General features: G+C 41.3%; 2 protein-coding genes across 8 annotated transcripts in view; both read left to right on the forward strand.

The window, feature by feature from the left end:
- ZNF19 (zinc finger protein 19) lies at positions 1–11,160 on the forward strand. 2 transcript variants are annotated; one of them, NM_001083460.2, is given in 5 exon segments: positions 264–277; positions 2,924–2,987; positions 5,595–5,721; positions 6,266–6,379; positions 7,495–11,151. In NM_001083460.2, coding segments are annotated over 4 exon segments (1,362 nt in total). In that variant the 5' UTR covers positions 264–277; positions 2,924–2,954; the 3' UTR covers positions 8,583–11,151.
- The window catches only part of ZNF23 (zinc finger protein 23), a 27,823-nt gene continuing 12,191 nt past the window's right edge, over positions 10,089–25,720 (forward strand). For 5 of the 6 annotated variants that reach the window (XM_010814707.3, XM_010814708.3, XM_005218879.4 and 2 more), the window contains exons 1-2: positions 23,489–23,769; positions 23,881–23,997. The gene's annotated coding sequence lies outside the window, so the exon portion shown is untranslated. The other variant, XM_005218878.5, reaches the window with a different exon arrangement.

Below are 25,720 nucleotides of genomic sequence, written 5' to 3' on the forward strand. Positions count from 1 at the left end.
AGGATTCCTATTGCTGACAAAGTCAGCACTGCTGATACTGTTGTGGTCCTCGCCAACACAAAATGGAAGGAAATTCTAAATTTCAGCTAGAGATTAGCTTAACGATAAGCTTTTTCTATTTGATATCGTCCGTTAAAGTCACGCGCCTGGAGAGGAAAGCCAGGGACCACAGAGACGTGTGCTGTGGCTTCCTAGAGAGGAAGTTCGCGATACTTGGGTGCCACGGCCGACGTAGTGACGCACTTCTGCTCACACCACATATTGCCCTTTTCCTGAGGTGAGTTTCTGGGTCTTGTCGCCTCAGCGAGCCTGCTGGGAGCACACCTTTCACCCTGGAGAAGGCTGTCCGCTTAGTCCCTCGTGTCCAGGTGGAGGGAGTCGGGCGGCGCCACCTGGTCCGGGGAGCTAACGCGCCCGCCGGCCAGTCTCCCCCAGCCCCGCGGCCAGTCTCCCCCAGCCCGCGGTGCCTTCGCCCCAGTCCTTAGTGGCCGCCTTGTGTAAGGCTGTGGATGAAAAGGAGACGCCGTTTGATCTCACACAGCCACAGCCTCCCCTGCTCCCTGGGCTGCTGCTGCTGCTGCTAAGTCGTTTCACTCGTGTCCGACTCTGTGCGACCCCATAGACCGCAGCCCACCAGGCTCCCCCGTCCCTGGGATTCTCCAGGCAAGAACACTGGAGTGGGTTGCCATTTCCTTCTCCCTTGAAGATGCTTGAAATGCTTGAAAGTGGAAAGTGAAGTCGCTCAGTCGTGTCCGAATCTTCGCAACCCCATGGACTGCAGCCCACCAGGCTTCTCCGTCCATGGGACCCTCCAGGCAAGAGTACTGGAGTGGGGTGCCATTGCCTTCTCCCTGGGCTAGCAACTACTAACTGAGCCGCTAAATGCTAGTTGCTGTTCTAGGTTCCCAAGATGCAGCTGCGAATGAGAGGGCCGTGGGCCCCTCTCCCAGGGACCTTTCAGTTTAATTAAAAGTCCTCTGTTAATCCAGTGCGATCATTCTTGACGTGCACAAGTTCTTGCAGGACTTGATCTCTTACAACTTCACCTTCGTCTTAAGCACATTCCCCTTGATTCTTTGGACTTTCACTTCAAGAACATGTTTTTGCACATACTGTTAACTTTGGAAAGATTTTCCTTTCAACTTGAGTAATTCCTATTCTTAAGCTTCCGCATCTAGGATAAGGTATCCCTGTCACTAGTCATGATTGTGGTCTTAAAGCTAATTCCGAGGATCTTTGATTCTTATTTGTGTTTCTTTTAGTTTAAGCCCCGTGAAGGAAGGGATCACACCCTTCTTTCTCTACTGTTTGTCCTGTGTCTCGCACTTGGCCTGGAATGAAATAAGTTTGTGATAAATGTTGGATAAAGAAAACACAGTGTCTTAAACGGAGAGAGGTGGTATACAAGAAAGAGAATACAGTGCTAGTGGAGTGTGTAGCCAGGGGCCCTGACCTGGTCTGTAGGGACAGGCTGTGGTGAGCTGGCAGTTACCTATATGAACAGAGGGCCGACTTCTGAAAAGTGTTGCACACAGTCTATCAGTTACAAAGGTTCTAAAGGTTGGAGAAGAGTGGTTCATGCAGAGGAAACAGCAGGTACAAAGGTCCTAAATTAGCATTATAGAGAAGCTGAAAGGCCAGTGTGGCAGATGAGGCTAGCAGGAAATGGCCACATGCAGTGAATTTCATTTGGGAAAACCCTGGCTTTTTGGTAGGATATGACTGCGGAACAAGAATACAAAGTGTCTGTAGGGGATCAGCCCTGGGATTTCTTTGGAAGGAATGATGCTAAAGCTGAAACTCCAGTACTTTGGCCACCTCATGCGAAGAGTTGACTCATTGGAAAAGACTGATGCTGGGAGGGACTGGGGGCAGGAGGAGAAGGGGACGACAGAGGATGAGATGGCTGGATGGCATCACTGACTCGATGGACGTGAGTCTGAGTGAACTCCAGGAGTTGGTGATGGACAGGGAGGCCTGGTGTGCTGCGATTCATGGGGTCGCAGAGAGTCGGACACGACTGAGCGACTGATCTGATCTGATCTGATCTGTAGGGGATGATATAATTAAAGTGGTGACCCAGACATTTTTGCCTGTTGAAGTGGTCTTTTCATGGTCTTTTGCTAATTGGTTTCTGGTTATCACTGGGTCCTAGAAGAGGGTGGTGAACAGAAAAAGATGTGTGCCCCAAGATCAAGAAAAGGAAACCTTACTCTAAGATGATTTTTCTGATTTGGGGGGCTACCTTTATCTGTTTTTTTAGCCTTAGAATCCCTTTATTGAGTTCTAAAAGAAAAAATCCTGTTGGGATTACTGTTGGAAGCAATTTGATGTAGTTATTAAAAGCTTGGCCTCTGGAAATCAGGCCCATCTGGTTTGGGATCCAAGTTCATCCATCCACTGGCTGAGTGACCTTCATAGAGAAAATTATTCTCTTAAGACTGTTTTCTTATTTGGGAAAAAGAAAAGGTTTAAAGAATTATTGAGGTGATTGAATGAGTGGATATATATTTATCATCCAAAAACATATTTCTTTTTTTTTAACCATTTATGTTCTCAGTAAAATTTTATTTTAAAAAATAAAGATCTAGGTTGCTTCTTACAGGGTTTGCTTTGAGTTTTCTGATGTCTTGCTTGTTTGCTTTTTGTGTATTCGTGTTCCCCTGTTCTCATGTCTTAGGACAGACAGTGTTGCACGATGTTGGTGAGTACAAGCTCTGGTACCCAAGGTCAAGTTACTTACCTTTCAAAATCTTAATTTCCTAAGAATTCAAACCTCATGGCATATTGTGGGGAAATATTCATATACCATTTACTCAGTGGCATTTAGTAAATGGTTGTTGCTGTTATTGGCAGATTTGTTTTAAAAAAGAGCCTTTTTCTGGATTGGCTCACTTTTGTTTCTCTTTGCTTCTTCCCTCAGCCCCTGCCCTTCATTGAGAGAGAGCTCAATAATGGCTGTCATGCCCCTGAAAGTCTGGCACCAGGTGAGCTGTGATTCCCTCAGGTCAGCCTTGGAGAGATCTGATGTGAAGAAAGAGGGGGATGAGAGAGATGATTCTGGCAAGAAGTCTTAGAGCCTAAGCAATCGGAAGACCCTTGTTGATTCTCATCAGTAGGACTGGATGCTGGGGGAAAGCTGATGACGTGGGAATGAGCAGCCAGAAGTCCAGCAACAGTGGGTGCGTAGAGTGTCCAGGGATGCAAAAGGATAGTCTCCTGTACTCTGAGGATCTCTGTTGAGCTAGTGGGTTCCCAGGTTTAGTGGTTCCTCCTGCAGAGGGCCCTGTGAGAATGAGGGACTCAGATTGGCATTGTAGGTGTCCATTACACAGTGGGAGTAATCAAGATCAGGGAGACCACAAGGTTTTTGGGAAGCAGGGGTAGAGCAGTAGCGAGAAGAAGACAAGAAGAAGGGAACTTGTACCATTTATTCAGAAGTTGACTTGGCTAATCAAGGCAGGGGCCTATGACAGGAAAAATCTGCACTAGGACAAAACACCTGAAGTTAGGGATCCTGTAAAGCCTCTGTGACATTGTGGCCTTGAGCCAGTCACTTAGCTTCTTTGCACCTTGACTTCATCTGTAAAGTGAACATTAAATACATATATAGGATAAGGAAATTGATTTCTTGAGTTGATTTCACTTTTTGAGCCTGATGAATTGCTGGGTGTTCCTTAACTATTTCCTTCTTTCTGAGATTTATTTATCTACTAACTCAGCATCTATGAACCATATCCCAGGTCCCTGTCCTGGATTTCTGATATCTGGCTTGTCCCTCTGCCTGACATTGTCTACCCTGCTGCTCCCATCTTCTGATATTACAAAAGTTGTCAGTTACTGGTATCACCAGGTCACAAGCCTGACCACTCAGTTTCTAGGTTGCTGAGTAGTTGTTGACTCTGTTCTCGCTTGATACCATTTTCAGAGTCTGACTCTTTCTGGCTACTCTATCTTCCATTTGTCCCATCTTTTATATTGACCTCCTTCAGGGTTTATCATTCCTTTTCTTAGATTTTGTTTGCAGAGCTTCCTAGATAGTTTATCTGTACAGTCTTGTGCTTTCCCCTCATCATTTGTTACCTGATAGAGCTTGGTTTCCTGAGCTCGGATTTTATCCTGTAGTCCAGGATTCTTGGACTTTAGTGCACATAAGAATCACCTGGAGGGCTTATGAAAGCACAGATTGGACTTGGATGGGGCCTGTGAATTTGCCTTTCTGGCAAGTTCCTAGGTGATCCTGCTAGTGTGGTGGGCTACCACACCTTGAGAACCATTGTTGTAGTTCCTGATGACTCATTCAAGGAAGTCATTCAGTTGACTGAGTCAGTTTGTCCTTACAAGTCCATGATTGTATAGCTGGCTGAGGATGGATTCAATGCAGGACAGGCCTAGAATTGGAGTTAAGTATTCCTAGCAGGTACTAGTGAACTGATTGTATGATAGTGAAGAGGAATCCGATTCCAGAAATATTTAGAAAATAAAATTGACAGGATTTGATTACTGACTACTTATTGGAAATGAGCAGTGAGTAGGGCAAATTAGTCCTGGATGAATCTCAAATTTCTAACTTAGGAGACTGGGATGAAATTCATACTATTTCTGTGTTGAGAAACAACACTTTCACTCTCTGTGCTGGTTAGTTACATGAAGATAGAGCCAGTTTGGCAGGAGGCAGATAGAGTGGATTCATTTGGTGTTAGATGGTGACAGTGCTGACGAGATCTGCAGAGTCAAGTTGAGGTATTAAAAGGTGGAGGGGCATTCCCTGCATATTTAGGAAACCAAGTTTGATACCAAAGTCTGGGGAATGAATAAAAATTCTAAGCCAGATCCTGAGCTTTCTGGCAAGGTAGAGTGGGGCCATCAGGGATGGGAAACGGTGGCTATTGAAAAAGCATGATACTTAGTTGACAGAAACATTTACAGATTGTTTTGGAGGTGTATGAAGAAAAGCAGTTAAAAGAACTACCCAGCAGCAATTTGATTCCAGAAGCATATTCTCCCAGGAAAACCCATCTGGAAGCAGAATACACTGTCCCATGCAGCACTGAGTTCTCTCTGCTGGACATTCTTGAGCACAGGCTGCACAACCCCTTCTTCAAGCAGGAGATGAAGGTCGGATGAGGCCAGTCATCAGGGCAAACCATGACTCTGTTCCTGTCATTTGAACTTGAGGTCTGGGGTAGAATGAGCATGCGTGGGGAGCATATGGATTGATTGGGCACATGGGGCAATGAAGGGGAACAGGTTGGTCCTCCAATGTCACTTCTGAGTAGGTGTCTGAAGAGATTAAAGCTAACTGTTAGCTTGTAGGTGCAACAATAAAAGACTGAAAGTTTTATAGAATCAAAGAGATTTTGCTCTAGGGATTTTAATTCATGGGAGACTTTCCAGGGTTTTCAAAACATGATGTTATGTTTCATGAGACTAAATTTTGTGTCCAAATGGAAGCTCTAACTTTTAGTGAGAGAAGTTCCAGATTTTTTGTTGTAGCAACAGTCATTTAACAATCAGCTCACTATCCCTGTCCCTGTGCCCCACACCCTGAGCCAGAGAATTGGCTCTGGCATAGCAGGAACCTCTTGTTTTAGGAGGTAGTGACCTTTGAGGATGTGGCTGTTTACTTCACCCGGACAGAATGGGCTGGCCTTTCTCCTGCACAAAGGGCCCTGTACAGAAGTGTGATGCTGGAGATCTATAGGAGCTTGACATCCTTGGGTAAGGCTGCTTTTCTCTTGGTGCTCAGATCTGTGCTTTCCTGTTTCCTTTTTTCCTCCTTATCAGCCAGGGGTGTGGTGTGGAAAGTGGGGAGTTATCTCTTATACCCTCCATGGTCCTGGGACTGAGACCAAATGACCCACTTGAGAGGTATTGGGTAAGTCTTGGGTCAGTTTGGTCCCAATGTAGGGAATTGTTGTCGCCTGGTATGAGTATGCTCCATCCTCCCAGGGCCTCTGCAGGGTAAGTAGTGTCTGTTGTTAGATAAGTTTTCGCCTTACTTTTGTCTCCCTGTAGTCTAGGGAAGGGTATGACCCCTTCCCTTTGTTTGCATATGTCCCTCAGGATCACTAACTTACTCGTGGGTCTAGTTTTAGGAAGCGATCACAAATGCTTATTTTCCACTTAAGCAAAAATCTTGGCTTTCCCCAGTCCTGAGCCCTTTACTGTGGATCTGTTCTAGTCTCACTGAGAGTCTTGAGCTTTTCATTCTTTTGACACAGCAGACACAGGACTGACAGGTGCCATTTTCTGCCCTTTTCAGGATACCCAGTTCCCAAACCTGCGTTAATCTCACTTCTAGAGAGAGGGGATTTGCCTGTGGGCCTGGAGACACAGGATAATCCTCCTGCACAGGGTACCAGAGACATCTATAAAAGTAAGTGAGGCAGTGACTATAGAGCTTTACAGAGCAGTATGTTTTAAATGAACCATGCTGGGAAGGATTTAAATAGATGATTTCTTAAAATAGCCAAATATGAAACCATTTCCACCAACCATAACTCTTTTCCACATATTTCCAATTAATGCATCTCATAATTCTCAAATCTATTTCCTTGTCAACTGTTCTCTACCTGTAAATATTTGACACTTTGATTTTATTAGCCTTATCTGAACAGCAGGCTGATGTTGGGAGTTTAGTAATCTCTAAAATCTCTGTTGTGAAAGTGAAAGTGTTAGTCACTCAGTTATGTCCAACTCTTTGTAACCCAATGGACTGTAGCCCACCAGGCTCCTCTGTCCATGGAATTCTCCAGGCAAGAGTACTAGAGTAGGTAGCCATTTCCTTTTCCAGGGGATCTTCCCAACCCAAGGACTGAACCCAGGTTTCGTGCATTGCAGGCAAATTCGTTACTGACTGAGCCACCAAGGATAGTTACATATGGGGCATATGTTTTCAGATCCCCAGTGGATGCCTGAAACTGCAGGTAGTATCAAACCCTATGTAGTTATCCCTGGGTATCCACAGGGGATTGACTCCAGGACCTTTGTAACTGTGGGGTCTGCTTTCTTGGGTACAGAAAATCAACTATGTATCTATCATGTCTTTTTTTATATATGCATACCTGTGATAAATTAGACACAGTAAGAGAATATCCAGGTTGCCAGTGTCACTCCTCTTGCATGTTGGAGCCATTATGAAGTAAAATAAGGGTTACTTGAATACAAGTACTGAAATCCTGCAAAGGTCTATCTGATAACTGAATCAGCTACTTATTAATAGGCAGGTAGCATATACAAAAGGATGAGTTACATCTGGTTGGAGTAGGTTGGTGCTAGGTTTCATGCTATTCAGAACAGTGCACAATTTAAAACTTAAGGATTATTTATTTCTGGAACTTTACATTTAATATTTTTGGATTGTGGTTGACAGGGAAACTGAAACTATGGAAAGAGGGACTGCAGATAAGGGGAACCACTATAATTTTCAATATTCTTTTGTTTTTGCTATAATTCTTAGGTGGCATTTTTGTTTTCTGTTTGTTATATCAGATTCCAGGACCCACATGGACAGTGAGTTAACACCAACATGGGGAATTTCTGAAGAAAGAGACTTGATGATGTCACATGGGCCACAGAAGAATGTTCTTAACAAAAGCAGCTTCCTAGAAACATGTGAACTGGAGCAACACCAGGAAATCCCCACAGTGAAAAATATTAGAGGAAAGGTTCTAAGAATCCACTACGATAGGAAGCCCTTCAGATGTGAGGAGTGTGGGAAATGCTTCAGCTATTTTTCTTACTATGTTAGACATCAGAGAATCCACACTGGGGAGAAACCCTTTGAGTGTAATGAGTGTGGAAAAGCCTTTAATGGCAATTCTTCATTAATTCGACATCAGAGAATCCACACCGGTGAGAAACCCTATCAGTGTGAAGAGTGTGGGAGAGCCTTTAATGATAATGCAAATCTGATCAGGCATCAGAGAATCCACAGTGGGGACAGACCTTATCTCTGTAGGGAGTGTGGAAATGGTTTCACCAGTAGTTCTGAGTTTATTATACACCAGAGAATTCACACTGGAGAGAAACCTTATGAATGTAATGAGTGTGGAAAAGCTTTTGTTGGTAATTCACCACTTCTGCGACATCAGAAAATCCACACTGGAGAGAAACCATATGAGTGTAATGAGTGTGGAAAAAGCTTTGGAAGGACTTCTCATCTTAGTCAGCATCAGCGTATTCACACAGGGGAAAAGCCTTACTCTTGTACAATATGTGGGCAAGCCTTCAATTTCCATACAAAATTAACTCGGCACCAGCGAGTCCACAGTGAGGTGAAACCTTTTGATTGTATATGTTGTGGAAAAGTGTTTAGTACTCAGGCTCAGTTGAAAAGGCATCTAAGAATCCATATTCAGGAGACCTCCTGTGATGAGTGTGGAAAAGTCTTCACTAGCAAAAGAAATCTGCTTCAGCATCAAAGAGTCCATACTAGAAAGAAACCCCGTGAATACGTCAAGTATGAAAAAACCTTTAGGACATCTTCCCAGCTAGATTGTGCTCACCCTGGAGAGAAGCCTGTGCTGGATGTTGGTTGTTTTGGGCTCCCAGAATTTTTTACCCCCTTTTACTGGTAACAGTACACTATATTTCCTTTGCCTTCCATCTTCCACTCGGGTAGAATGTGTGACACAGGCCCAGCTTAGCTGCAGATTATTTCCCTCAAACTATAGCTGTTGGTTCACATGTCAGTAGATGACCCAGGATAGTCCAGTTAGAATCCCAGACTGAGTTAATAACCCTCCTAATGTTGAGCGTGGCCCTGGCCACAGCAACCAGACAGCAGACTGTGGCCCTGTAATCCTTTCACCTTCCAGTTGCAAACTTTTGGCATTTGTACTTTTTAAGAGTCAAAGATACGTGAACAATGCGGCCTCCTAATGGATGGTTTCACCGGCTTCCTGGTGTTTGGAGAACCATGTGCACCCATGTGGACTTTGGAAAGCCTGCCAGTTATGAATTCCATGGTATTGAATAATCCTTGAAACTCCCATTTCTTCATTGAGCAAGGATTTCCTTACACCCTTAGCATTTGGTGTCTGTTCTTTGCAGCACAGGGAGGAGAGGCTGGAAAAATGAGCGGTTTGGGGGAGTGGTTGATTAATGTGGCCGGGGGTAGGCTTGAAACCTGAGCTCCCACCTCCCAGGAACAAGAGAGGTCTGTGGGCCTTGCAAGGGCACAAGACCTGTTCTGAGCCAGTCTCTTGAGATGCAAGAACCTGATGTTCAAGGCTGGAGCCTGGAGTTTACCACCATCATCATCCTTGCTCTTCAGCAAATGGAAGAACTTGCTGTGGCTGGATAGCAAGAGCATTTGACAGGTAGCTGTAGCCACCGACTCTTAAGTAAATCTCTTTTTACCTTGTGCTTCAGATTCTGTGCTGTACAATGGGATCTGCTACTTTCACCAAGCCAGAATCTGTCCACATGTCCAAGTACAGCACCTCAGCTTTCCTTAAGGAGCTACATCTCACGTGCTTCCAGTCCAGACAGTATCAGAGGGCTGACCCCACACTCCACCCATCTGGAAGATGCTTATATGATGCATGTCTAGCCAGTTCCATTTTCTGTCCTCTGATTGCTATGAGGGTGAGAATATTATCCAAGCCAGGCCAAAGGCATTCCAAGTCATGAGTTTTCATGGAACCCTAGTGAAGGAGAAACCATTCCCAGTAGAATGGACTTTGAGCTTGTGTCATCCTGGAGGTGCTGGGTGAGAGACTGCCTGAGTGGAGTCACTGTAAGGCACTCAGCAGGACTGACAGTCAGAGAGGGGCCAGGTCACACACTGTGAGCCCTTGGATCTGACACTTCTGAACCCACTCTTCAACTTGTCTCTTGTAAAGATTGCTTTCTATCATCTATAATATAATTATTTCACTTGAGTGTGTCTAGTCCCTTGTAATCAAAAAAGCCCTGACACATCAGGATCATTGATTGTTGAGGCTTCCTCTGGCATGGTGCCTCTGATGGGTGGGGCATGTTTAGGGGAGGTGGAGACACTAGGAGCAGTCAGGTCTAAGGGGAGCTGCCAGACAGCTCTCCCTAATTTCTTGATGTCCCAGAACACTGAGAGGAGAACTAGCAGGGAGAAAGGGCCAGAGGATGGTCAGTTGGTCTGTTTGTATTTTCCATATTTTAGGGTTTATTTTGTTTGTGTCTTTCACCTGTTGAAGTCTTTCAGCACATCTGCCAGAAACTCATGACAGCCTATTTACTTATTGGCTTCTTATACTGTATTTCATGAAAATCTATCAACTTTTTTTTTTACCTCTACCCTGAAACAACTGGTGATTCTTTAAGGAAAAACATTTCCAGATTTCCAACAAAGTCAGTCATGACTGTCGCCAGGCCACTTTTATCAGCCTCATTGCCTTTTGTTTTTAAAAGTCCCTGTCTCTCCCTCCAGAATCTTTTTGTTAAAATAGGAAGGTAGCTAGATATGGCAACCTACTCTACTATTTTGCCTGTGTAATTCCATGGACAGAGGAGCCTGTGTCCATGGGGTCACAAAGAGGCGAACATGACTGGGCAGCTAAACAACAAAAAAAGCTAGATGTGAGCAGAGAAAGGGGAGCATGGGCCAGATGGCAGGAAGCTATGCATCTTGTGCAGAGGAGAGGGGGATCCTTGGAACCTCCATACTGGAAGCCATACATTTGGAGATAAGTATCCTGGAGGCAGAACAAAGAAATGTGGGGAAATGCAGGAATATCTGGTGTCTGAAAGTAACCTTTTGCTCATTATGCTTTCATTACAATAAAATAAGCCTTGCAGATAAGTGTCCATCCTGCACTGATGCCATGACATTTCTGATCAATGCTAAATAAGGACAAAAGTCCTTCTTTCCTCCAGGAAGATGGTGCTGCGATAAAAATCAGATAACTTGACCCCCAAACCCAGTGAATATTATGTTCCACATACCTGGCTTGCCAAAAAAACTCAGGGCAGCTATTCACCTGAGCCTGTCTGCTCTTCCCACTGGGAGGGTACTTTAACTTAAATAAATCCTTGATTTCTCTGTCTTATCTCTGAATTTTTCTGGGATAAAACAAGAACCTTTCACCAAGAACACTTTCAGGGTTACCTCAATCTGTCTTCCGAATAGCAATTCTTAGGACCCCAAATAAATTATTTTGTTTGTTGTCTCCTGCATTATGTTATTTTATATTTTAACACTTAGCAATATATATGTAGAGTCATCTTTGTCTCTGCTTGGGTTTGTGGTTCATTTCTTTGAATAGCTAAACTATTCCATTGCCTATGTAGGATGGGAAAAATGATTTTCCCTATACTTTTCTTCATTCTTGGCTGAGGCCCCCTCTGTAATGACCTCATAAAAAGGTAACTTCTGATGGATTTATAGATATGTGTTTGCAGTTTAAAAAATTAATCAGCCTAAAATAATTCTTACATTAAACAGGCATATTTGGGGTGCATATGCTCTTGCCCTTCACATGTCAGTGCCCCAATATGCTTATGCATTCATCTACAGAAGAACATCCTAATATCTTTAAGCTTTTACCCATTATGAATACAGCTGATGTATATAATTTATGGCAGTTTGAACACAGTTTTTCAAAACAATTGTCTAAATACTGGAGGTCTGATTTTTATATCCATGCTAGGACTTGTTTAGTTAAAGGAAAAACTTCCAAACTGTCTTCCAAAATGATTGTACCTGTACTCCACCAGCAGAGAAGTAGAGTTCCTGTTCTTCCCCCCTCCAGCAATAGCTATTGTCATGTTTTGAAGTTTAGCAGTTCTAATAGATGTGCAGTACTGTCACGTTCTGATTTGTATCTCCCTAATGGTATGTGACGGAGAAGGCAATGGCACTCCACTCCAGTACTCTTGCCCGGAAAATCCCATGAACGGAGAAGCCTGGTAGGCTGCAGTCCATGGGGTCACTAAGATTCAGACACAACTGAGTGACTTCAGTTGCACTTTTCACTTTCATGCACTGGAGAAGGAAATGGCAACCCACTCCAGTGTTCTTGCCTGGAGAATCCCAGGGACGGGGGAGCCTGGTGGGCTGCCGTCTATGGGGTCTCACAGAGTCGGACACGACTGAAGCGACTTAGCAGTAGCAGCAGCAATGTATGTGATAGGGAAGGAAATGGCAACCCATTCCAGTATTCTTGCCTGGAGAGCCTCATGGACAGAGGAGCCTGATGGGGTACATACAGTCCATGGGGTTGCAGAGAATCAGACACGACTTACCAGCTGAACAACAACAGTTTTTGTGATGTTGAGTGTATTCTTGTGTGCTTATGTCTGCTCTGCATATCTTCTTTGGCCAGGAGTCTGTTCTGATCTTTGCCCATTTTTAATGAGGTTTTTTGTTCCAGAGTTCTTAGGACAAAATGAGAACAAATCCTTTACTAGATATGTGTTTTGCAAACATCTTTCTATTTGTGGTTTGTCTTTGGCTTTCTGAATAAGATCTTTCATGGAATAGAAGTTTCTAATTTTATAAAATCCACATTATTAACTTTTTTGTTATAGGCTTTTGGTGGTGTGTGTGAAAGTCATCCCCAGATCCAAGGTCATATAGATTCCTTTTTTTTATGTTTTCTTTCAGAATTTTTATAGTTTCCTAATTTAAGGTTGTCTGTGGACAATTTGGGGTAAGTTTGGGTGTAAGTTATCAAGTTTGTCTATATTCATTTCATCACATGTGTTTTCTAATTAATTACTTGGTGTATAGTGTCTAGTTTCCCTAACACCATTCTTTTCAGGGGACTGTCCATGTTGTATGTTCTTGGCCCTGTTCTCATGAATTAACTATCTGCATGTGAGTTTTTTGCTGGCTTGCTCTGTATTCTTTTCCTTTATTGCACATCTGTGTTTGTGACAGTTCCACACTGTTTTTGTTACTTTAGCTCCATGATATAGTTTGAAGTCGGAGGCAGACTTCTGACTCCCAGCTGTTTTCTTTTTTCTCAGGATTTCTTTGGCTGTTCAGGGTCCTTTGTGGTTCCATACAAATATTAAGATGATTATTTCTAGTTTTATGAAAAAAGCCTTTGAAAATCTGATCAAGAATGCATTGAATCTACAGATGGCTTTGGGTAGAATGGACATTTTAGTAATAGTAATTCTTCCAGTACATGAGCTCAGAATATTTTTCTATTTTTTATGTCTTCTTTCATTTTTTAAATCAGGGCTTTATAGTTTTCCAAGTACAAGTAGGAGTCTCATATCCTTGGTTAAAATTATCCTAGATTTTTTTTCTTTTCTATGAAGTTATAAGTAGGATTGCTTTTTAAATTTATCCTTCTCATGGTTCGTTATTAGTGCATAGAAAGTTAGCTGATTTTTATATATTAATTTTCTATTTTGCAACTTTATTGAATTTTATTCCAGCAATTTTTTTTTAATGTGAAGTGAAGTGGAAAATTGTAATTCTAAAATCCCACTCTTGGGCTTTCCTGGTGGTTCAGTGGCTAAAACTCTGCTCCCAATGCAGGGAGTCTAGGCTTGCTCCCTGGTCAAGGAACTAGATCCCACATGCCACAACTAAGACCTGATGCCTCCAAATAAATTATTTTTAAAATTATTAAAAAAATAAAATCCCACTGTTTCTACTGTATTTCAGGTCATCCATAATACCAAAGACATGGTGGCTCCTAATGTAATCTTCTTATGATATGTCTTACTAACTTGTGGCCCCTACAAGGCCAGTTAATATCACAACTTTGGTTAAACTGGATCTAGGTAAGTCTCATTTATAACAGAGTTAAGGTCTTCTGTTTTTCTGGCATGGTATTGACATGGTTGTTTTGAAAAGTAAATTACCTTCTAATAATTTCACACAAAATTTCATAGCAGTAAAAAGTATTCACATTTGCCACTTCACACAGAATACTCTAGTATGTTTTACCCACAACAGAAATTCTCTCCTCAGAATGACACATAACCCTCCAATCAAGAAATTCTGTGGTTCCCACATTATAATTTAATCCACAAGCCCACTTCAACTTTTAACAGTTGTCCAAATGTGTGAAAATAATTTTTTCTGTTCTGATCCAGTTTTCTTGTTTTGGAATGATTACTTAGATTTTCCCTTATTTTTATAACCTTGATGGATTTAAAGCCCACAAGATGAACATGTGATCTGGGTGGCCTTCTCTATATGGCTTTTTTTCTACTGAGAACATCTTCAGTGTTCATCCATATTGTAACAATTATCAGTACTTAATTCATTTTTCTGTATTGTGATTAAAAATATATAACATGACAGTTACCATTTAAACATTTTAAGTGTACAGTTCTGTGGCATTACCTACCTTTATACTGTTGTACAAATATCCTCACCCTCCATCTCCAGAACTTTATCTTTCTCAAGTAAAACTATCTGTTAACATGGTGCCCTCAGCCCCTGGAAACCACATTATTTTTGTCCTCTCTGGATATCTGTGTAAGTGGAATTGTACAATATTTGTATTTCTGTGACTGACTTATTTCACTTAGTGTGGTGACTTCAAGCTTCATCCACGTTGTGGCATGTTTGAGAATTACTTTAGTTTTAAAGGCTGAATCATATCCCATTGTGTTTGTTCATTTGTACCATATCTTGTTTTTCATTCACCTTCATATCTTCATTTTCATTCAGTGGGTAGTTGAATTTCTTCCACCTTTGTCTATTGTGAATAATGCTGCTATGAAATGGTTGTACAAATACCTGTTTCAGTTTCTGCTTTCAAATATTTAGGGTATTTATACTGGAGTGAAATTGATATATTAACTTTAAGTTTTTAAGGAACTACCATATTGTTTTCCATAGTGAGATTTGTATAGCTTTGCAAAAATCTTCCCAAATGTCTTGCAAAGTAGCTGTATATCCATTTCACCAGCAGTGAAGGATAGTTTCTGTTGTTCCTCACACTTGCATCAATTGGTATCATTTTTTTTTTTTTTTGAGTTCAGCAGTTTTAATAGCTGTACAGTACTTCCTCATTGTTTTAATTTGTAATTCCCTAAAGGTATGTGATACTGAACAGAGGGTAAAGCGTCTGTCTACAATGTGAGAGACCTGGGTTTGATCCCTGGGTTGGGAAGATTCCCTGGAGAAGGAAATGGCAACCCACTCCAGTACTTCTTGCCTTGAAAATCCCATGGATGGAGGAGCTTGGTGCAGGCTACTATCCATGGGGTCTTAAAGAGTCGGGCACGGCTGAGCGACTTCACTTCACTTCACTTAACTATCTTCATTGGCCAAGTAGGTCTCCTGTTCAGATATAAAGCCATTTCTAATGGGGCTGTTTGTTCTATAGTTGTTGGTATAATTTGAGTACAAATCCTTTATCAGGTAAGTGTTTTGAAATTCGTTTTCTTTCCATTTGTGGCTTGTCATGGAATTTGAGTTTTGAAACTTAGTGGATTCATCAGACCTCTCAGATGGGCACAGGGCCTCAACTGAAAGGTCTGAGTGGATGAAGCCTGCACTTCCCAGCAGGCAGAGCCAAGTCTGCCTCTCTGACTTTTGAGGTACCTGCATGTTCATCTGGAGGACTTGATTCCATGCAGCTGACAGGAGCTTGGTTGTCTCAGGATTCGCCAGGGCTTTGACTTCCAAACTGTGCCTGGCTGAGTTAAAACGCAGACAGAAGTTCAGTCTCCTCAAGACACACTCACATGTGCAGACAGGAGTTCAGTGTTTTCAAGACCTGCTGGGAGGCACTGCTGCAGGAGTAAAAAGCAAAGAAAAAGTGTGGTGAAGCTTCCTGTATGTGGCTGACTCTTGGGTGGGGGGCAGTGATCCATTTTCACAGGAGCCAGAAAAGGACTTGATGTGGAAAATTGTGGATTTTTGGTAATTTTGTGTGTGGTGTGGACAGTTTCCAGTGTCTTTGGTGTGTAGTATCTAGTTTCCTGGGCATCAGTTTATTGAGGGGACTTGATCCTAGTGTATGTCCTTGAGTTTACTTCTGGGTTCTCTGTTCTGTTCCTCTGGTGGGTGTGCCTGTTTTTGTGCCAATTCCACACTGTTTTGGAAACTGAAGCTTTGTGGTGTAATTTGAAGTCAGGGAGTAAGTCGACTCCAGCTGTGCTTTCTTCTTTAGAATCGCTTTGGCTCTTTCAGGTCTTTTTTGGTTCTACACACATGGTAGAATTGTTAATTCTTTTTCTGTGAAAAATGCCATTTTAATTGTGTTTGAATTGAATGTGTACACTGCTTTGGCTGGTGGAATGTTTTAACAATAGTCTTCCAATGCTCAATCATGGAATGTTTTTGTTTATTTCTTCTTCAGTTTCTTTATTACTGTCTTCCAATTTTCATTTTGCAAGTATTTCATTCACATCATTCGTTAAATTTACACCTAGATATTTTCTTTTTGATGCAGTTGTAAATGCGATTGTTCTTAATTTTTCTATCTGATACTTCTTTATTAGTGTGTTAAAAACTCAACTGACTTTTGTGTATTACTTTTGTATTATACAGCTTTACTAAATTTATGTATTACTTGTAACTTTTGGAAGTTTGATGTGAAAAATTGTAATTCAAAAATCTCATTATTTCTACCACATTCTAAGTCATCCACAACACCCAAGACATAGTGGCTACTAATATAATCTTCCCACAGTACCTCTTAATAATATTTGGATTCCTATAAGAGTAATTAGCTTAACCATTTTAGGAGAGCTGAATGTGGGTAGGGCTTGGCACCTATCATGATGTTTGATGTCTTAATACTGTGTCAGAAAAGTAGATGACGTGTTTGTTTTGAAAAGTTATTTACTTTCTGCTAACTTCAAACATATAGAAAACTTGAAGTAGCAGTATAATGTATTCTTTATCTGAAGGTTCACATTTCCTGGGCTTCCCTGGTAGCTCATGATATCAGGGATAGGCTACCTGCTCCAGTATTCTTGGGCTTCCCTTGTGGCTCAGCTGGTAAAGAATTCACCTGCAATGTGGGAGACCTGGGTTCTATCCCCGGGTTGGGAAGATCCCCTGGAGAAGGGAAGAGCTACCCACTTCAGTATTCTGGTCTGGAGAATTCCATGGACCATATAGTCCATGGGGTTGCAAAGACTTGGACATGACGGAGCAACTTTTCACTTCACATTTCCCAGTCATCACTGATTTGCCACATTTGCCAGTTTAAATGATAATTTTCTTTATGTTTTACCCCCCAAAGGAACACTGTCCCGGGGAACGCCCCTGTAACCCCAGGATGAGAAATCATTATGATTTTTACCTTCTGATACAATCTGCAGGCCCACTTCTACCACTTGTCCCAAAGTATGAAAATGTCTTTTTCCATTCTGTCCAGTTTTCTTTTTCTGGAAGTGATCTTGAGACTTTCATTTTCACAACCTTGATGGATTTAAAGCACACAAGACGAGTATGATCTGGGTGGCCTTTTCTATATGGCTTCTTTCTAGGGTATTTTCAATGTTCTGCATGTTGTAACTTGTGTCAATACTTCAGTCACATTTTCCATTGTGATTAAATCTATTGAACATAACATTTACCAGTTAAACCATTTAAAGTATATAGTTATATGACATTCACTACATTTTCATTGTTCAAATGTGTCCTCACCATCCATCTCCCATACTTTTTACGTTTTTCCAAGTGAAACTGCATCCATTAAACATTAACTCCATTTAACCCTTGACAGCTGCATTCTACCGTCTCTGAATTTCACTTCTCTGAATACCTCATAGAAGTAGAATCATATAATATTCATCCTTTTATGCCCAGGTTATTTCACTTAGCATAATGACTTTAAGGCTTATACATGATGTAGCATGTGTTTGAATTTCCTTCGTTTTTAAGGCTAAATAATATACCTTTGTGTATATATCACATTTTGCTTATTAGTTCATGTATCATGGACACTTGGGTTGCTTCCACCTTTTGGCCAGTGTAATGCTGCTGTGAATATGGGTGTACAAATATCTGTTTCACTCCATCCTTCAAACCTTTTGGATGTATATCCTGAAGTGGCATTGACAAATCATACATTAATTTATGTTTTTGACGAACCACCATACTGTATTCTTTTCCACAGCAGATGCACCATTTTACTCTATTTCTGTGTATGGCAGAATAATATGGAACTTTATAGATCCACCCTATGTCACTTATCTATTCATCCACTGATGGGTTATTTGAATTATTTCTACCATTAGGCCAATGTCAACAATGCTGCTATGAATATTCATCTATAAGTTTTTGTTTGAACAACTGTTTTCAGTTCTTTGTGGCATATACCTCGGCATGGAGTTCTTAAACCAAACTCGAATTGTACTTTACCTTTTTTGAAGACATGCTAAACTATTGTACATATTGTCCACACCATTTTACACTTTCACAAAAAACGTGTAAAGGTTCCATTTTCTCTACATTGTTGCCAACATCTTTGTTTGTTCTTGATTATAACCATTTATTGTATGTGAATGGATGTCACTTTGTGGTTTTAATTTGCATTTCTATCGTAACATGAAAGAAGTATATGTAAGAAGGTTTTATTAGAATCTCAAACCTCAGGATACTGCTCAGTAGACATAGCTGTTGTATAACCAAACAGTATTAAACATTCCCCTTAAAACTATTAAACATATTCCCCTTAAACAAATTTTAAAAATCATTAAGCACAAAACAATACACCAAAATTTATTACAGTACACAACCACTTTATTAACCCATAGAAGTGTGTGCTCAGTTGTGTCTGGCTCTTTGCAATTTCATGGACTGTAGCCCGCCAGGCTCCTGTGTCCATGGAATTTTTCAATCTAGAATACCCAAGCCCACAATAAATTTGTGAAGGGTTTGAAGAAAAACCTACAAAACTACCAAAATAGTACTTAAAGCAAATATAATGTGTGTCATCATTAGTCTTAGATGCAATGTATTCATAGCCAATGACTTGAAAAATCATTGTGTCCCAACTGTAGTAACACTAATGACCAACATTAATTAAATCCCACCCATTAATCAAAATTGTTAACAATGCATTTACTGATCTACTAGCCCTATCAAATAGCGCAGTCAGTCAGTCAGTCAGATCAGTCACTCAGTCGTGTCTGACTCTTTGCGACCCCATGGACTGCAGCACGCCAGGCCTCCCTGTCCATCACCAACTCCCAGAGTTTACTCAAATTCATGTTCATTGAGTCGGTGATGCCATCCAACCATCTCATCCTCTGTTGTCCCCTTCTCCTCCCACCTTCAATCTTTCCCAGCATCAAGGTCTTTTCAAATGAGTCAGCTCTATGCATCAGGTGGCCAAAGTATTGGAGTTTCAGCTTCAACATCAGTCTTTCCAATGAACATTCAGGACTGATTTCCTTTAGGATGTACTGGTTGGCTCTCCTTGCAGTCCAAGGGACTCTCAAGAGTCTTCTCCAAAACCACAGTTCAAAAGCATCAATTCTTTGGCACTCAGCTTTCTTTATAGTCCAACTCTCACATCCACACATGACTACTGGAAAAAACAGCCTTGACTAGACGGACCTTTGTTGGCAAAGTAATGTCTCTGCTTTTTTAATATGCTGTCTAGGTTGGCCATAGCTTTTCTTCCAAGGAGCAAGCATATTTTAATTTCATGGCTGCAATCACCATCTGCAGTGATTTTGGAGCCCCCCAAAATAAAGTTTGCCATCGTTTCCACTGTTTCTCCATCTATTTGCCATGAAGTGATGGGACCAGATGCCATGATCTTTGTTTTCTGAATGTTGAACTTTAAGCCAACCTTTTCACTCTCCTCTTTCACTTTCATCAAGAGGCTCTTTAATTCTTCCACTTTTTGCCATAAGGGTGGTGTCATCTGCATATCTGAGGTTATTGATATTTCTCCCGGCAATCTTGATTCCAGCTTGTGCTTCATCCAGCCCAGAGTTTCATTATTGCAGTATTAGCAGTTCTTCACCTATTATTCCTTCATGAAACAGGCTCTAATAGTCCAAAATGGATCTCATCCTGAATGAACAATATCACATTTCATCTATACTATACTATACAATTAAAGATATCTTGAGTGCCTTGTTCCTATTTCTAATCTTAATATTACTAATACTAGTCTCAATCTCCTCACTGCTCTCCCTCACATCAAATAAGAATGATATTTTTTATTTTCATATGCAATTCTGTGATCCATTTACAACAAATACGAGGTGTACTAGCATTAACCATCTCATTCCTAATTTTATCAGTGGTCCCAATACTTCATATAGTAAAACAACGAAGTATAACATAATAACCTCTTAGCCAGTGTTTATCCTGAGTACTTGTTCAGTTCAGTTGCTCAATCGTGTCCGACTCTTCGCGATCCCATGGACTGCAGCACACGAGGCTCCTCCGCCCATGGGATTTTCCAGGCAAGAGAACTGGAGTGGGTTGTCATTGTCTTCTCCGCCAGGCTTCTCTGTCCATCACCAATTCCTGGAGCTTGCTCAAACTTGTACATCTCATCGGTGATTGCCATCCAACCATCTCATCCTCTGTCATCCCCTTCTCTTTCTGCCTTCAATCTTTCGTAGCATCAGGGTCTTTTCCAATGAGTTAGTTCTTTGCATCAGGTGGCCAAAGTATTTGTAGGGGATCTATTAACAGCATACTTGTAGGGGACCTCTTAACAGTGACATGAATTGGAGGACAAACTGTTGATCACTCATTTATTATCATTTGACAAAGAGGATCTGTTCTGCATTTTCCTATAATTGTAGTCCTTATACCACTAACAAGCATTATTATAGAGAACCTCCTAAAATGAAGAGTCTTTGTAGTGTATTTATTAGTTTGTTCTTCTACAACAGAAAAGGAAAATAACATTTTTCCCTAAGACTCAAGGAAGATGTTCCAGCCCTCCATCAACACCCAAAGCTGAACTCTACTTCAACGATTCCCTGAACAACTTGCTTACGGAACATTTTACATTATCTTTAAGTACTGTGTAAGTATTTAAAAATGACATCTAAAAACTAATATTATGGTGTGCTTTGTGCATTTTGTGCCCTTCCACTAATGTAAATAAATATATATGCCTTCTCATGCATAGTATATGATATGTATAATCATGAATCATTTATGTATCCTATGTATATAAGTATGTACATCAGCCTGTTGATATTACATACACATTAACAATTCAACTCACATTAGGTTCCAGTCCCCACAAACATTCACAGGGGTAACTGAAGTGATTAATATTGCACAGGACATATTTTTTTAATCATGCATATCACATAAAGCTAATCATTCCCAGTCATCATGCTTATCATAATTACTAGGCAGAGCATAATTATCAAGCCGTGATAAATCATCAGCCCACCCAAAAATGTGCCTCTTTCCTTGTACTAGGCCAGTGAAGCATTAGGATTTCTATAAATGAACTATATCTGGCATCTGGTTCTTACTTCAAGATTATCTCACTTAAAATCACCCACTCTTTCCCCTTCAGTAATACACCTCAATAGATTAATGATTAATCAGCCATGCTCACTCGTTTCATGCTTCTGGCATTTTTAAGTTGAGCAGGATGCTGGGACTCAGCTATAGCCATCAGAGGCCTTAACATGACAGTCAAGAATCTTGTAGCTGAGCTTTGAGAGTGAAGATGAAAGTTGATCAGTCTTGTCCAACTCTTTGCGAACCCCATGGATATACAGTCCATGGAATTCTCCACACCAGAATACTAGAGTGAAGTATTCCTTCTCCATGGGATCTTCCTAACCCAGGGATTGAATCCAGGTCTCCCACATTGCAGGTGGATTCTTTACCAGGGAAGCTGAGCCACCAGGGAAGCCCAAGAATACTGGAGTGGGTAGCCTATCCCTTCTCCAGTGGATCTTCCTGATCTAGGAATTGAACCAGGATCTCCTGCATTGCAGGTGGATTCTTTACTAGCTGAGCTGAAAGGGAAGCCCTTGTACAAGAAGTAGCTGAGCTTAAATTGAGTATTATTTTCCAACATCATCTATCACAATACATTACTGTGTCAGTGGTCACAGGATACAGAGCAGTTACACACATACCACACATGCACACTTATATCTACATGCACACTTATATCTGATAAATAGCTTGCCTAACCAAACCCCTACCATCCTCCCACTAATTCTCATACTTTATATACCATTATCACCCTGCCAAACCCCCCAAATAAGTCAAAGCATATAAGATTCTGCTAACTCACCTAACAAACATACTGCCCTCAATTCACCAACCCAAAGTTAGTTGAACTCCAAACTTGCCTCCTAACTGCACCATTGAGTTATTTACATATATAAGGCTTATATAGACAGCCAGCTACCTCAATCTGCCATTTACCTTCAACAAAATTAAAAGTAAAAATTACATTTTAATGATCATTTTGGAGTTTAACAGGGCTATTTTTGTCACAAGATTTGGCGGTGTTGATTGGGAGCCAGGAGTAACAAATCCTGCAGTGCACAACACAGACCTGCCTATGAAAAGTTTTCACAGGCTTTCATACGTCTTGATGGACATTCACATAGGTAAAAACTGCTTACAGATGACCTGAATCTAGAGCTTTTTTTTTTTTTTTAATCAGGATAAACACAGTGTATTTTTGCACAGTTTTGACATAGCTGATTCTCCAGAAATCAAACTACTGTGTATGTGTAATCAGGAGATTCTGTGATAAACCATTTTGGATCACACCTTGTAGTTTTTTGAAATACCAATATAAGATACAGCATTATGGCTGTGGACCCTGCATGTTCTATATGTAGAGGCAAGTTTTCTGAGGACTTACTAGGTCTACGGGCTTCCCTGGTGGCTCAGAAGGTAAAGCATCTGCCCGCAATGCGGGAGACCTCGGTTCAATCCCTGGGTGGGAAGATCCCCTGGAGAAGGAAATGGCAACCCACTCGAGTACTCTAACCTGGAAAATTCCACGAAGGAGGAGCCTGGTAGGCCACAGTCCATGAGATCCAAAGAGTCGGACACGACAGCAATTTCACTATTAGGTCTACAGCAGACTTACCAAACATTTACCTACTGAAATACATACACTTTATAAATTATTTCTCCTTTATTACTTAACATTACTTTTTAAAGAGTAGGTTGTTTATACTATGATCTTCTAAGCTATTATCTATGAGTTTCATGACAGGAGCTTATGGTGGTCATTAGGAAATATTTGTTTTAAAAGGGGGCCTTAGGTTTGACATCGTGTGATCAGGGGTCCAGTCCGGCAACTCCCAAATCTGGTTATACCTGCAGCTTTACTACGATAAAGATCCCCAACGCCAGCCCCTGGTTTGGGTCCATCGCTCGCCTCATTCTTGCCTTCCCTATCCCACCTCGAGGAGCACTGCTTTCTCTATTAGATAGATCCGCAGCCGGGAGAAGGAAGTCGGGCTAGAGTACCCGGGATTCCGCTGCAGGGGGCGGGGGCAGAGCACATCCGAGAAGGAGCGATGCTGCCGCTAGAGAGACTCGGCCGCGGTCTAGTGACGTACTTCCGGCCGCGCCGTGGAGCGGCCAGCTTCGGAGGTGAGTGTGGGCTGCGGGAGGCGGGGGCGGTGCCTGGTCAAAACCTCTGGTTGCGGTTGTGATGCTCCAATCTCCGTTGAGGTGGATCTCCTGTGTCTGTGGGCTTCTTCCGCTCCTCTTCGCGCCTACTTTAGATTTAGTAGCCGATTACGTTCCGTCGGGTAGAAGGCGAAGTCTGGGTTATTGTCACAGCCGCGAATCCTCGAGCAATTAGCACTTTGGAGAAGATGCTACTCGCCTTTTGGGAGCTTGTGTTGGAGCGGCCAGAGGGTGGAATATTCGCAGAGGTGAAGAGGCCTAAAATAGTATCACGAGTCTTTTGACGTGTTGGGTTAGTGCAGGGGTTTTTATCTGTATGCGTTTCAAGTATAAGCTTTATGTGCCTTACTTCCTAACAGGGTGAATCGAGGTCAGTGGGGGAACAGAAAAAGCCAAGCCCCTCCAGTGCACCTGAGAGCGGAAGAAGCCCGGATTTTGGAGGGCACTGTCTTCTGGAGCGATGTTAGTTCTAAAAGGTAACCTGGCCCCAACGTCTCTGGGGCTGTGGGATGACGATGACCTGGGAATGATTTTTACAATGTGGAATATACTGATTTTCTCAGTCCTAGAATACCCATAAAACAGTTGTTGAATTGCTCATTTATACCCTCAGGAAAGCATGTTTACTAAAAATGTAAAGTAGTAATGAAGACACACACACACACACATATATATATTTGAAAAGCTTTTGGAATGTGGTTTGTAGTGTATTCAAAGGAAAATTTGTGGTCTTAGGTTTTAACTGCCAAATAGGGAAGAATGGAAATAAATTTAAAAATCATACAACCTCAAGAAACCTTTGGGTACAGGTCTTTTTAGCCTTACAGTATTTAGTTAAAATATTATTTTTCAGAGCCATCACTTCCCATTACTGCTTCAGTGCAGTTATGTTGTGGTATGGTTAGGCTCACTTGCTGTTGTTTTTAGTTTTTGGAAGTTGTCACCCCCATCCCACCGCTGATTTTTTTTTTTTTTAATATATGTATGTGTGTATATGTATATGTGTGTGTGTGTGTGTGTATTTTGATATGCAAAGCAGTACTATGGTTAGAAAGAACAAAAAGACACACTCAGGTGTCATTTCCTGTCACCCCTTCTACTTCTACACCCCAGGTTTCCTTCTACCCTGTTTTCATTCCCTGAGTTGCTTTCACCGACTTCCAATCCACACCTGAGGCACCCATTCTCCTTAGTTTCTGGTTTTTCCTTTTATTTCTTTTTGCACAAATCACCAGATACACATATATACATATATTTTCTTACAGTTCCTTTTTGTTTTATACAAAAGATAGCACAGTACCTTTTGCATGTTAAAAAGTATTTCATATCATATAGATAAGTATATATTTTAAATGTAATTCATGTATTCAGAAGATTGATCTAGCATGGCATTTATGAAGCATAGTAGTCATGTGAGCACCCATGAAACACTCCAATAAAAAGGAGAACATTACCAATATGGCTGCATGTGTTCTTATGCTCCTCTCCACTCCAGCTCCCACTTTCTGTCCTCTAGAGGTACTCTCTTGAATTTTGTGTTAATCATAGCCTTTGCTGTTGTTGTTTAGTTGCTAAGAGTCATGTCTGACTCTTTTGCAGCCCCAAGGACAGTAGCCCTTCAGGCTCCTCTGTCCATAGGATTTCCCAGGCAAGAATACTGGAGTGGGTTGCCATTACCTTCTTCAAGGGATCTTCCTGACACAGGGATCGAATCCGATCTTGCATTGCAGGCAGATTTTTTTACCACTGAACCACTAGGGAAATCCATCATTCCCTTACCTATTTTAAAAAATAATTTTATCACATATACTTGTTTCTGTAAATAATGTGATTAATTCTGTTTGTTTTTGAGTTTTATGAAGGTAGTGTCATGGTGTCTGTAAGTCTTCTGGGCAAGTCTTCTGAGACTTACCTAATTCAGTATTATGATCCTAAATTCATCCAGATTGTGTGTGTTGCTGAGTCATTCATTTTTGCTACTGGGTGATGTTCCATTGTAAAAATAGTATGACAGCTTGTTTTGCTGAAAGTCTTCGCTTCATCTCAGGGTCAAAGGATTTGTTAACAAAATAAGCCACTTGTTACATACAAGTAAACAATAGCAATATTAGAGAATTATATAGCTTACTTTTAATATACTAACATTAAAAGAAAAGAGAAACAGCAGAGGATACATCACCAAATTGGGTTTTGACCAAC

The sequence above is a fragment of the Bos taurus genome, chromosome 18, assembly GCF_002263795.3.
Source record: "Bos taurus isolate L1 Dominette 01449 registration number 42190680 breed Hereford chromosome 18, ARS-UCD2.0, whole genome shotgun sequence".
NCBI classification, from domain to species: Eukaryota; Metazoa; Chordata; class Mammalia; order Artiodactyla; family Bovidae; genus Bos; species Bos taurus.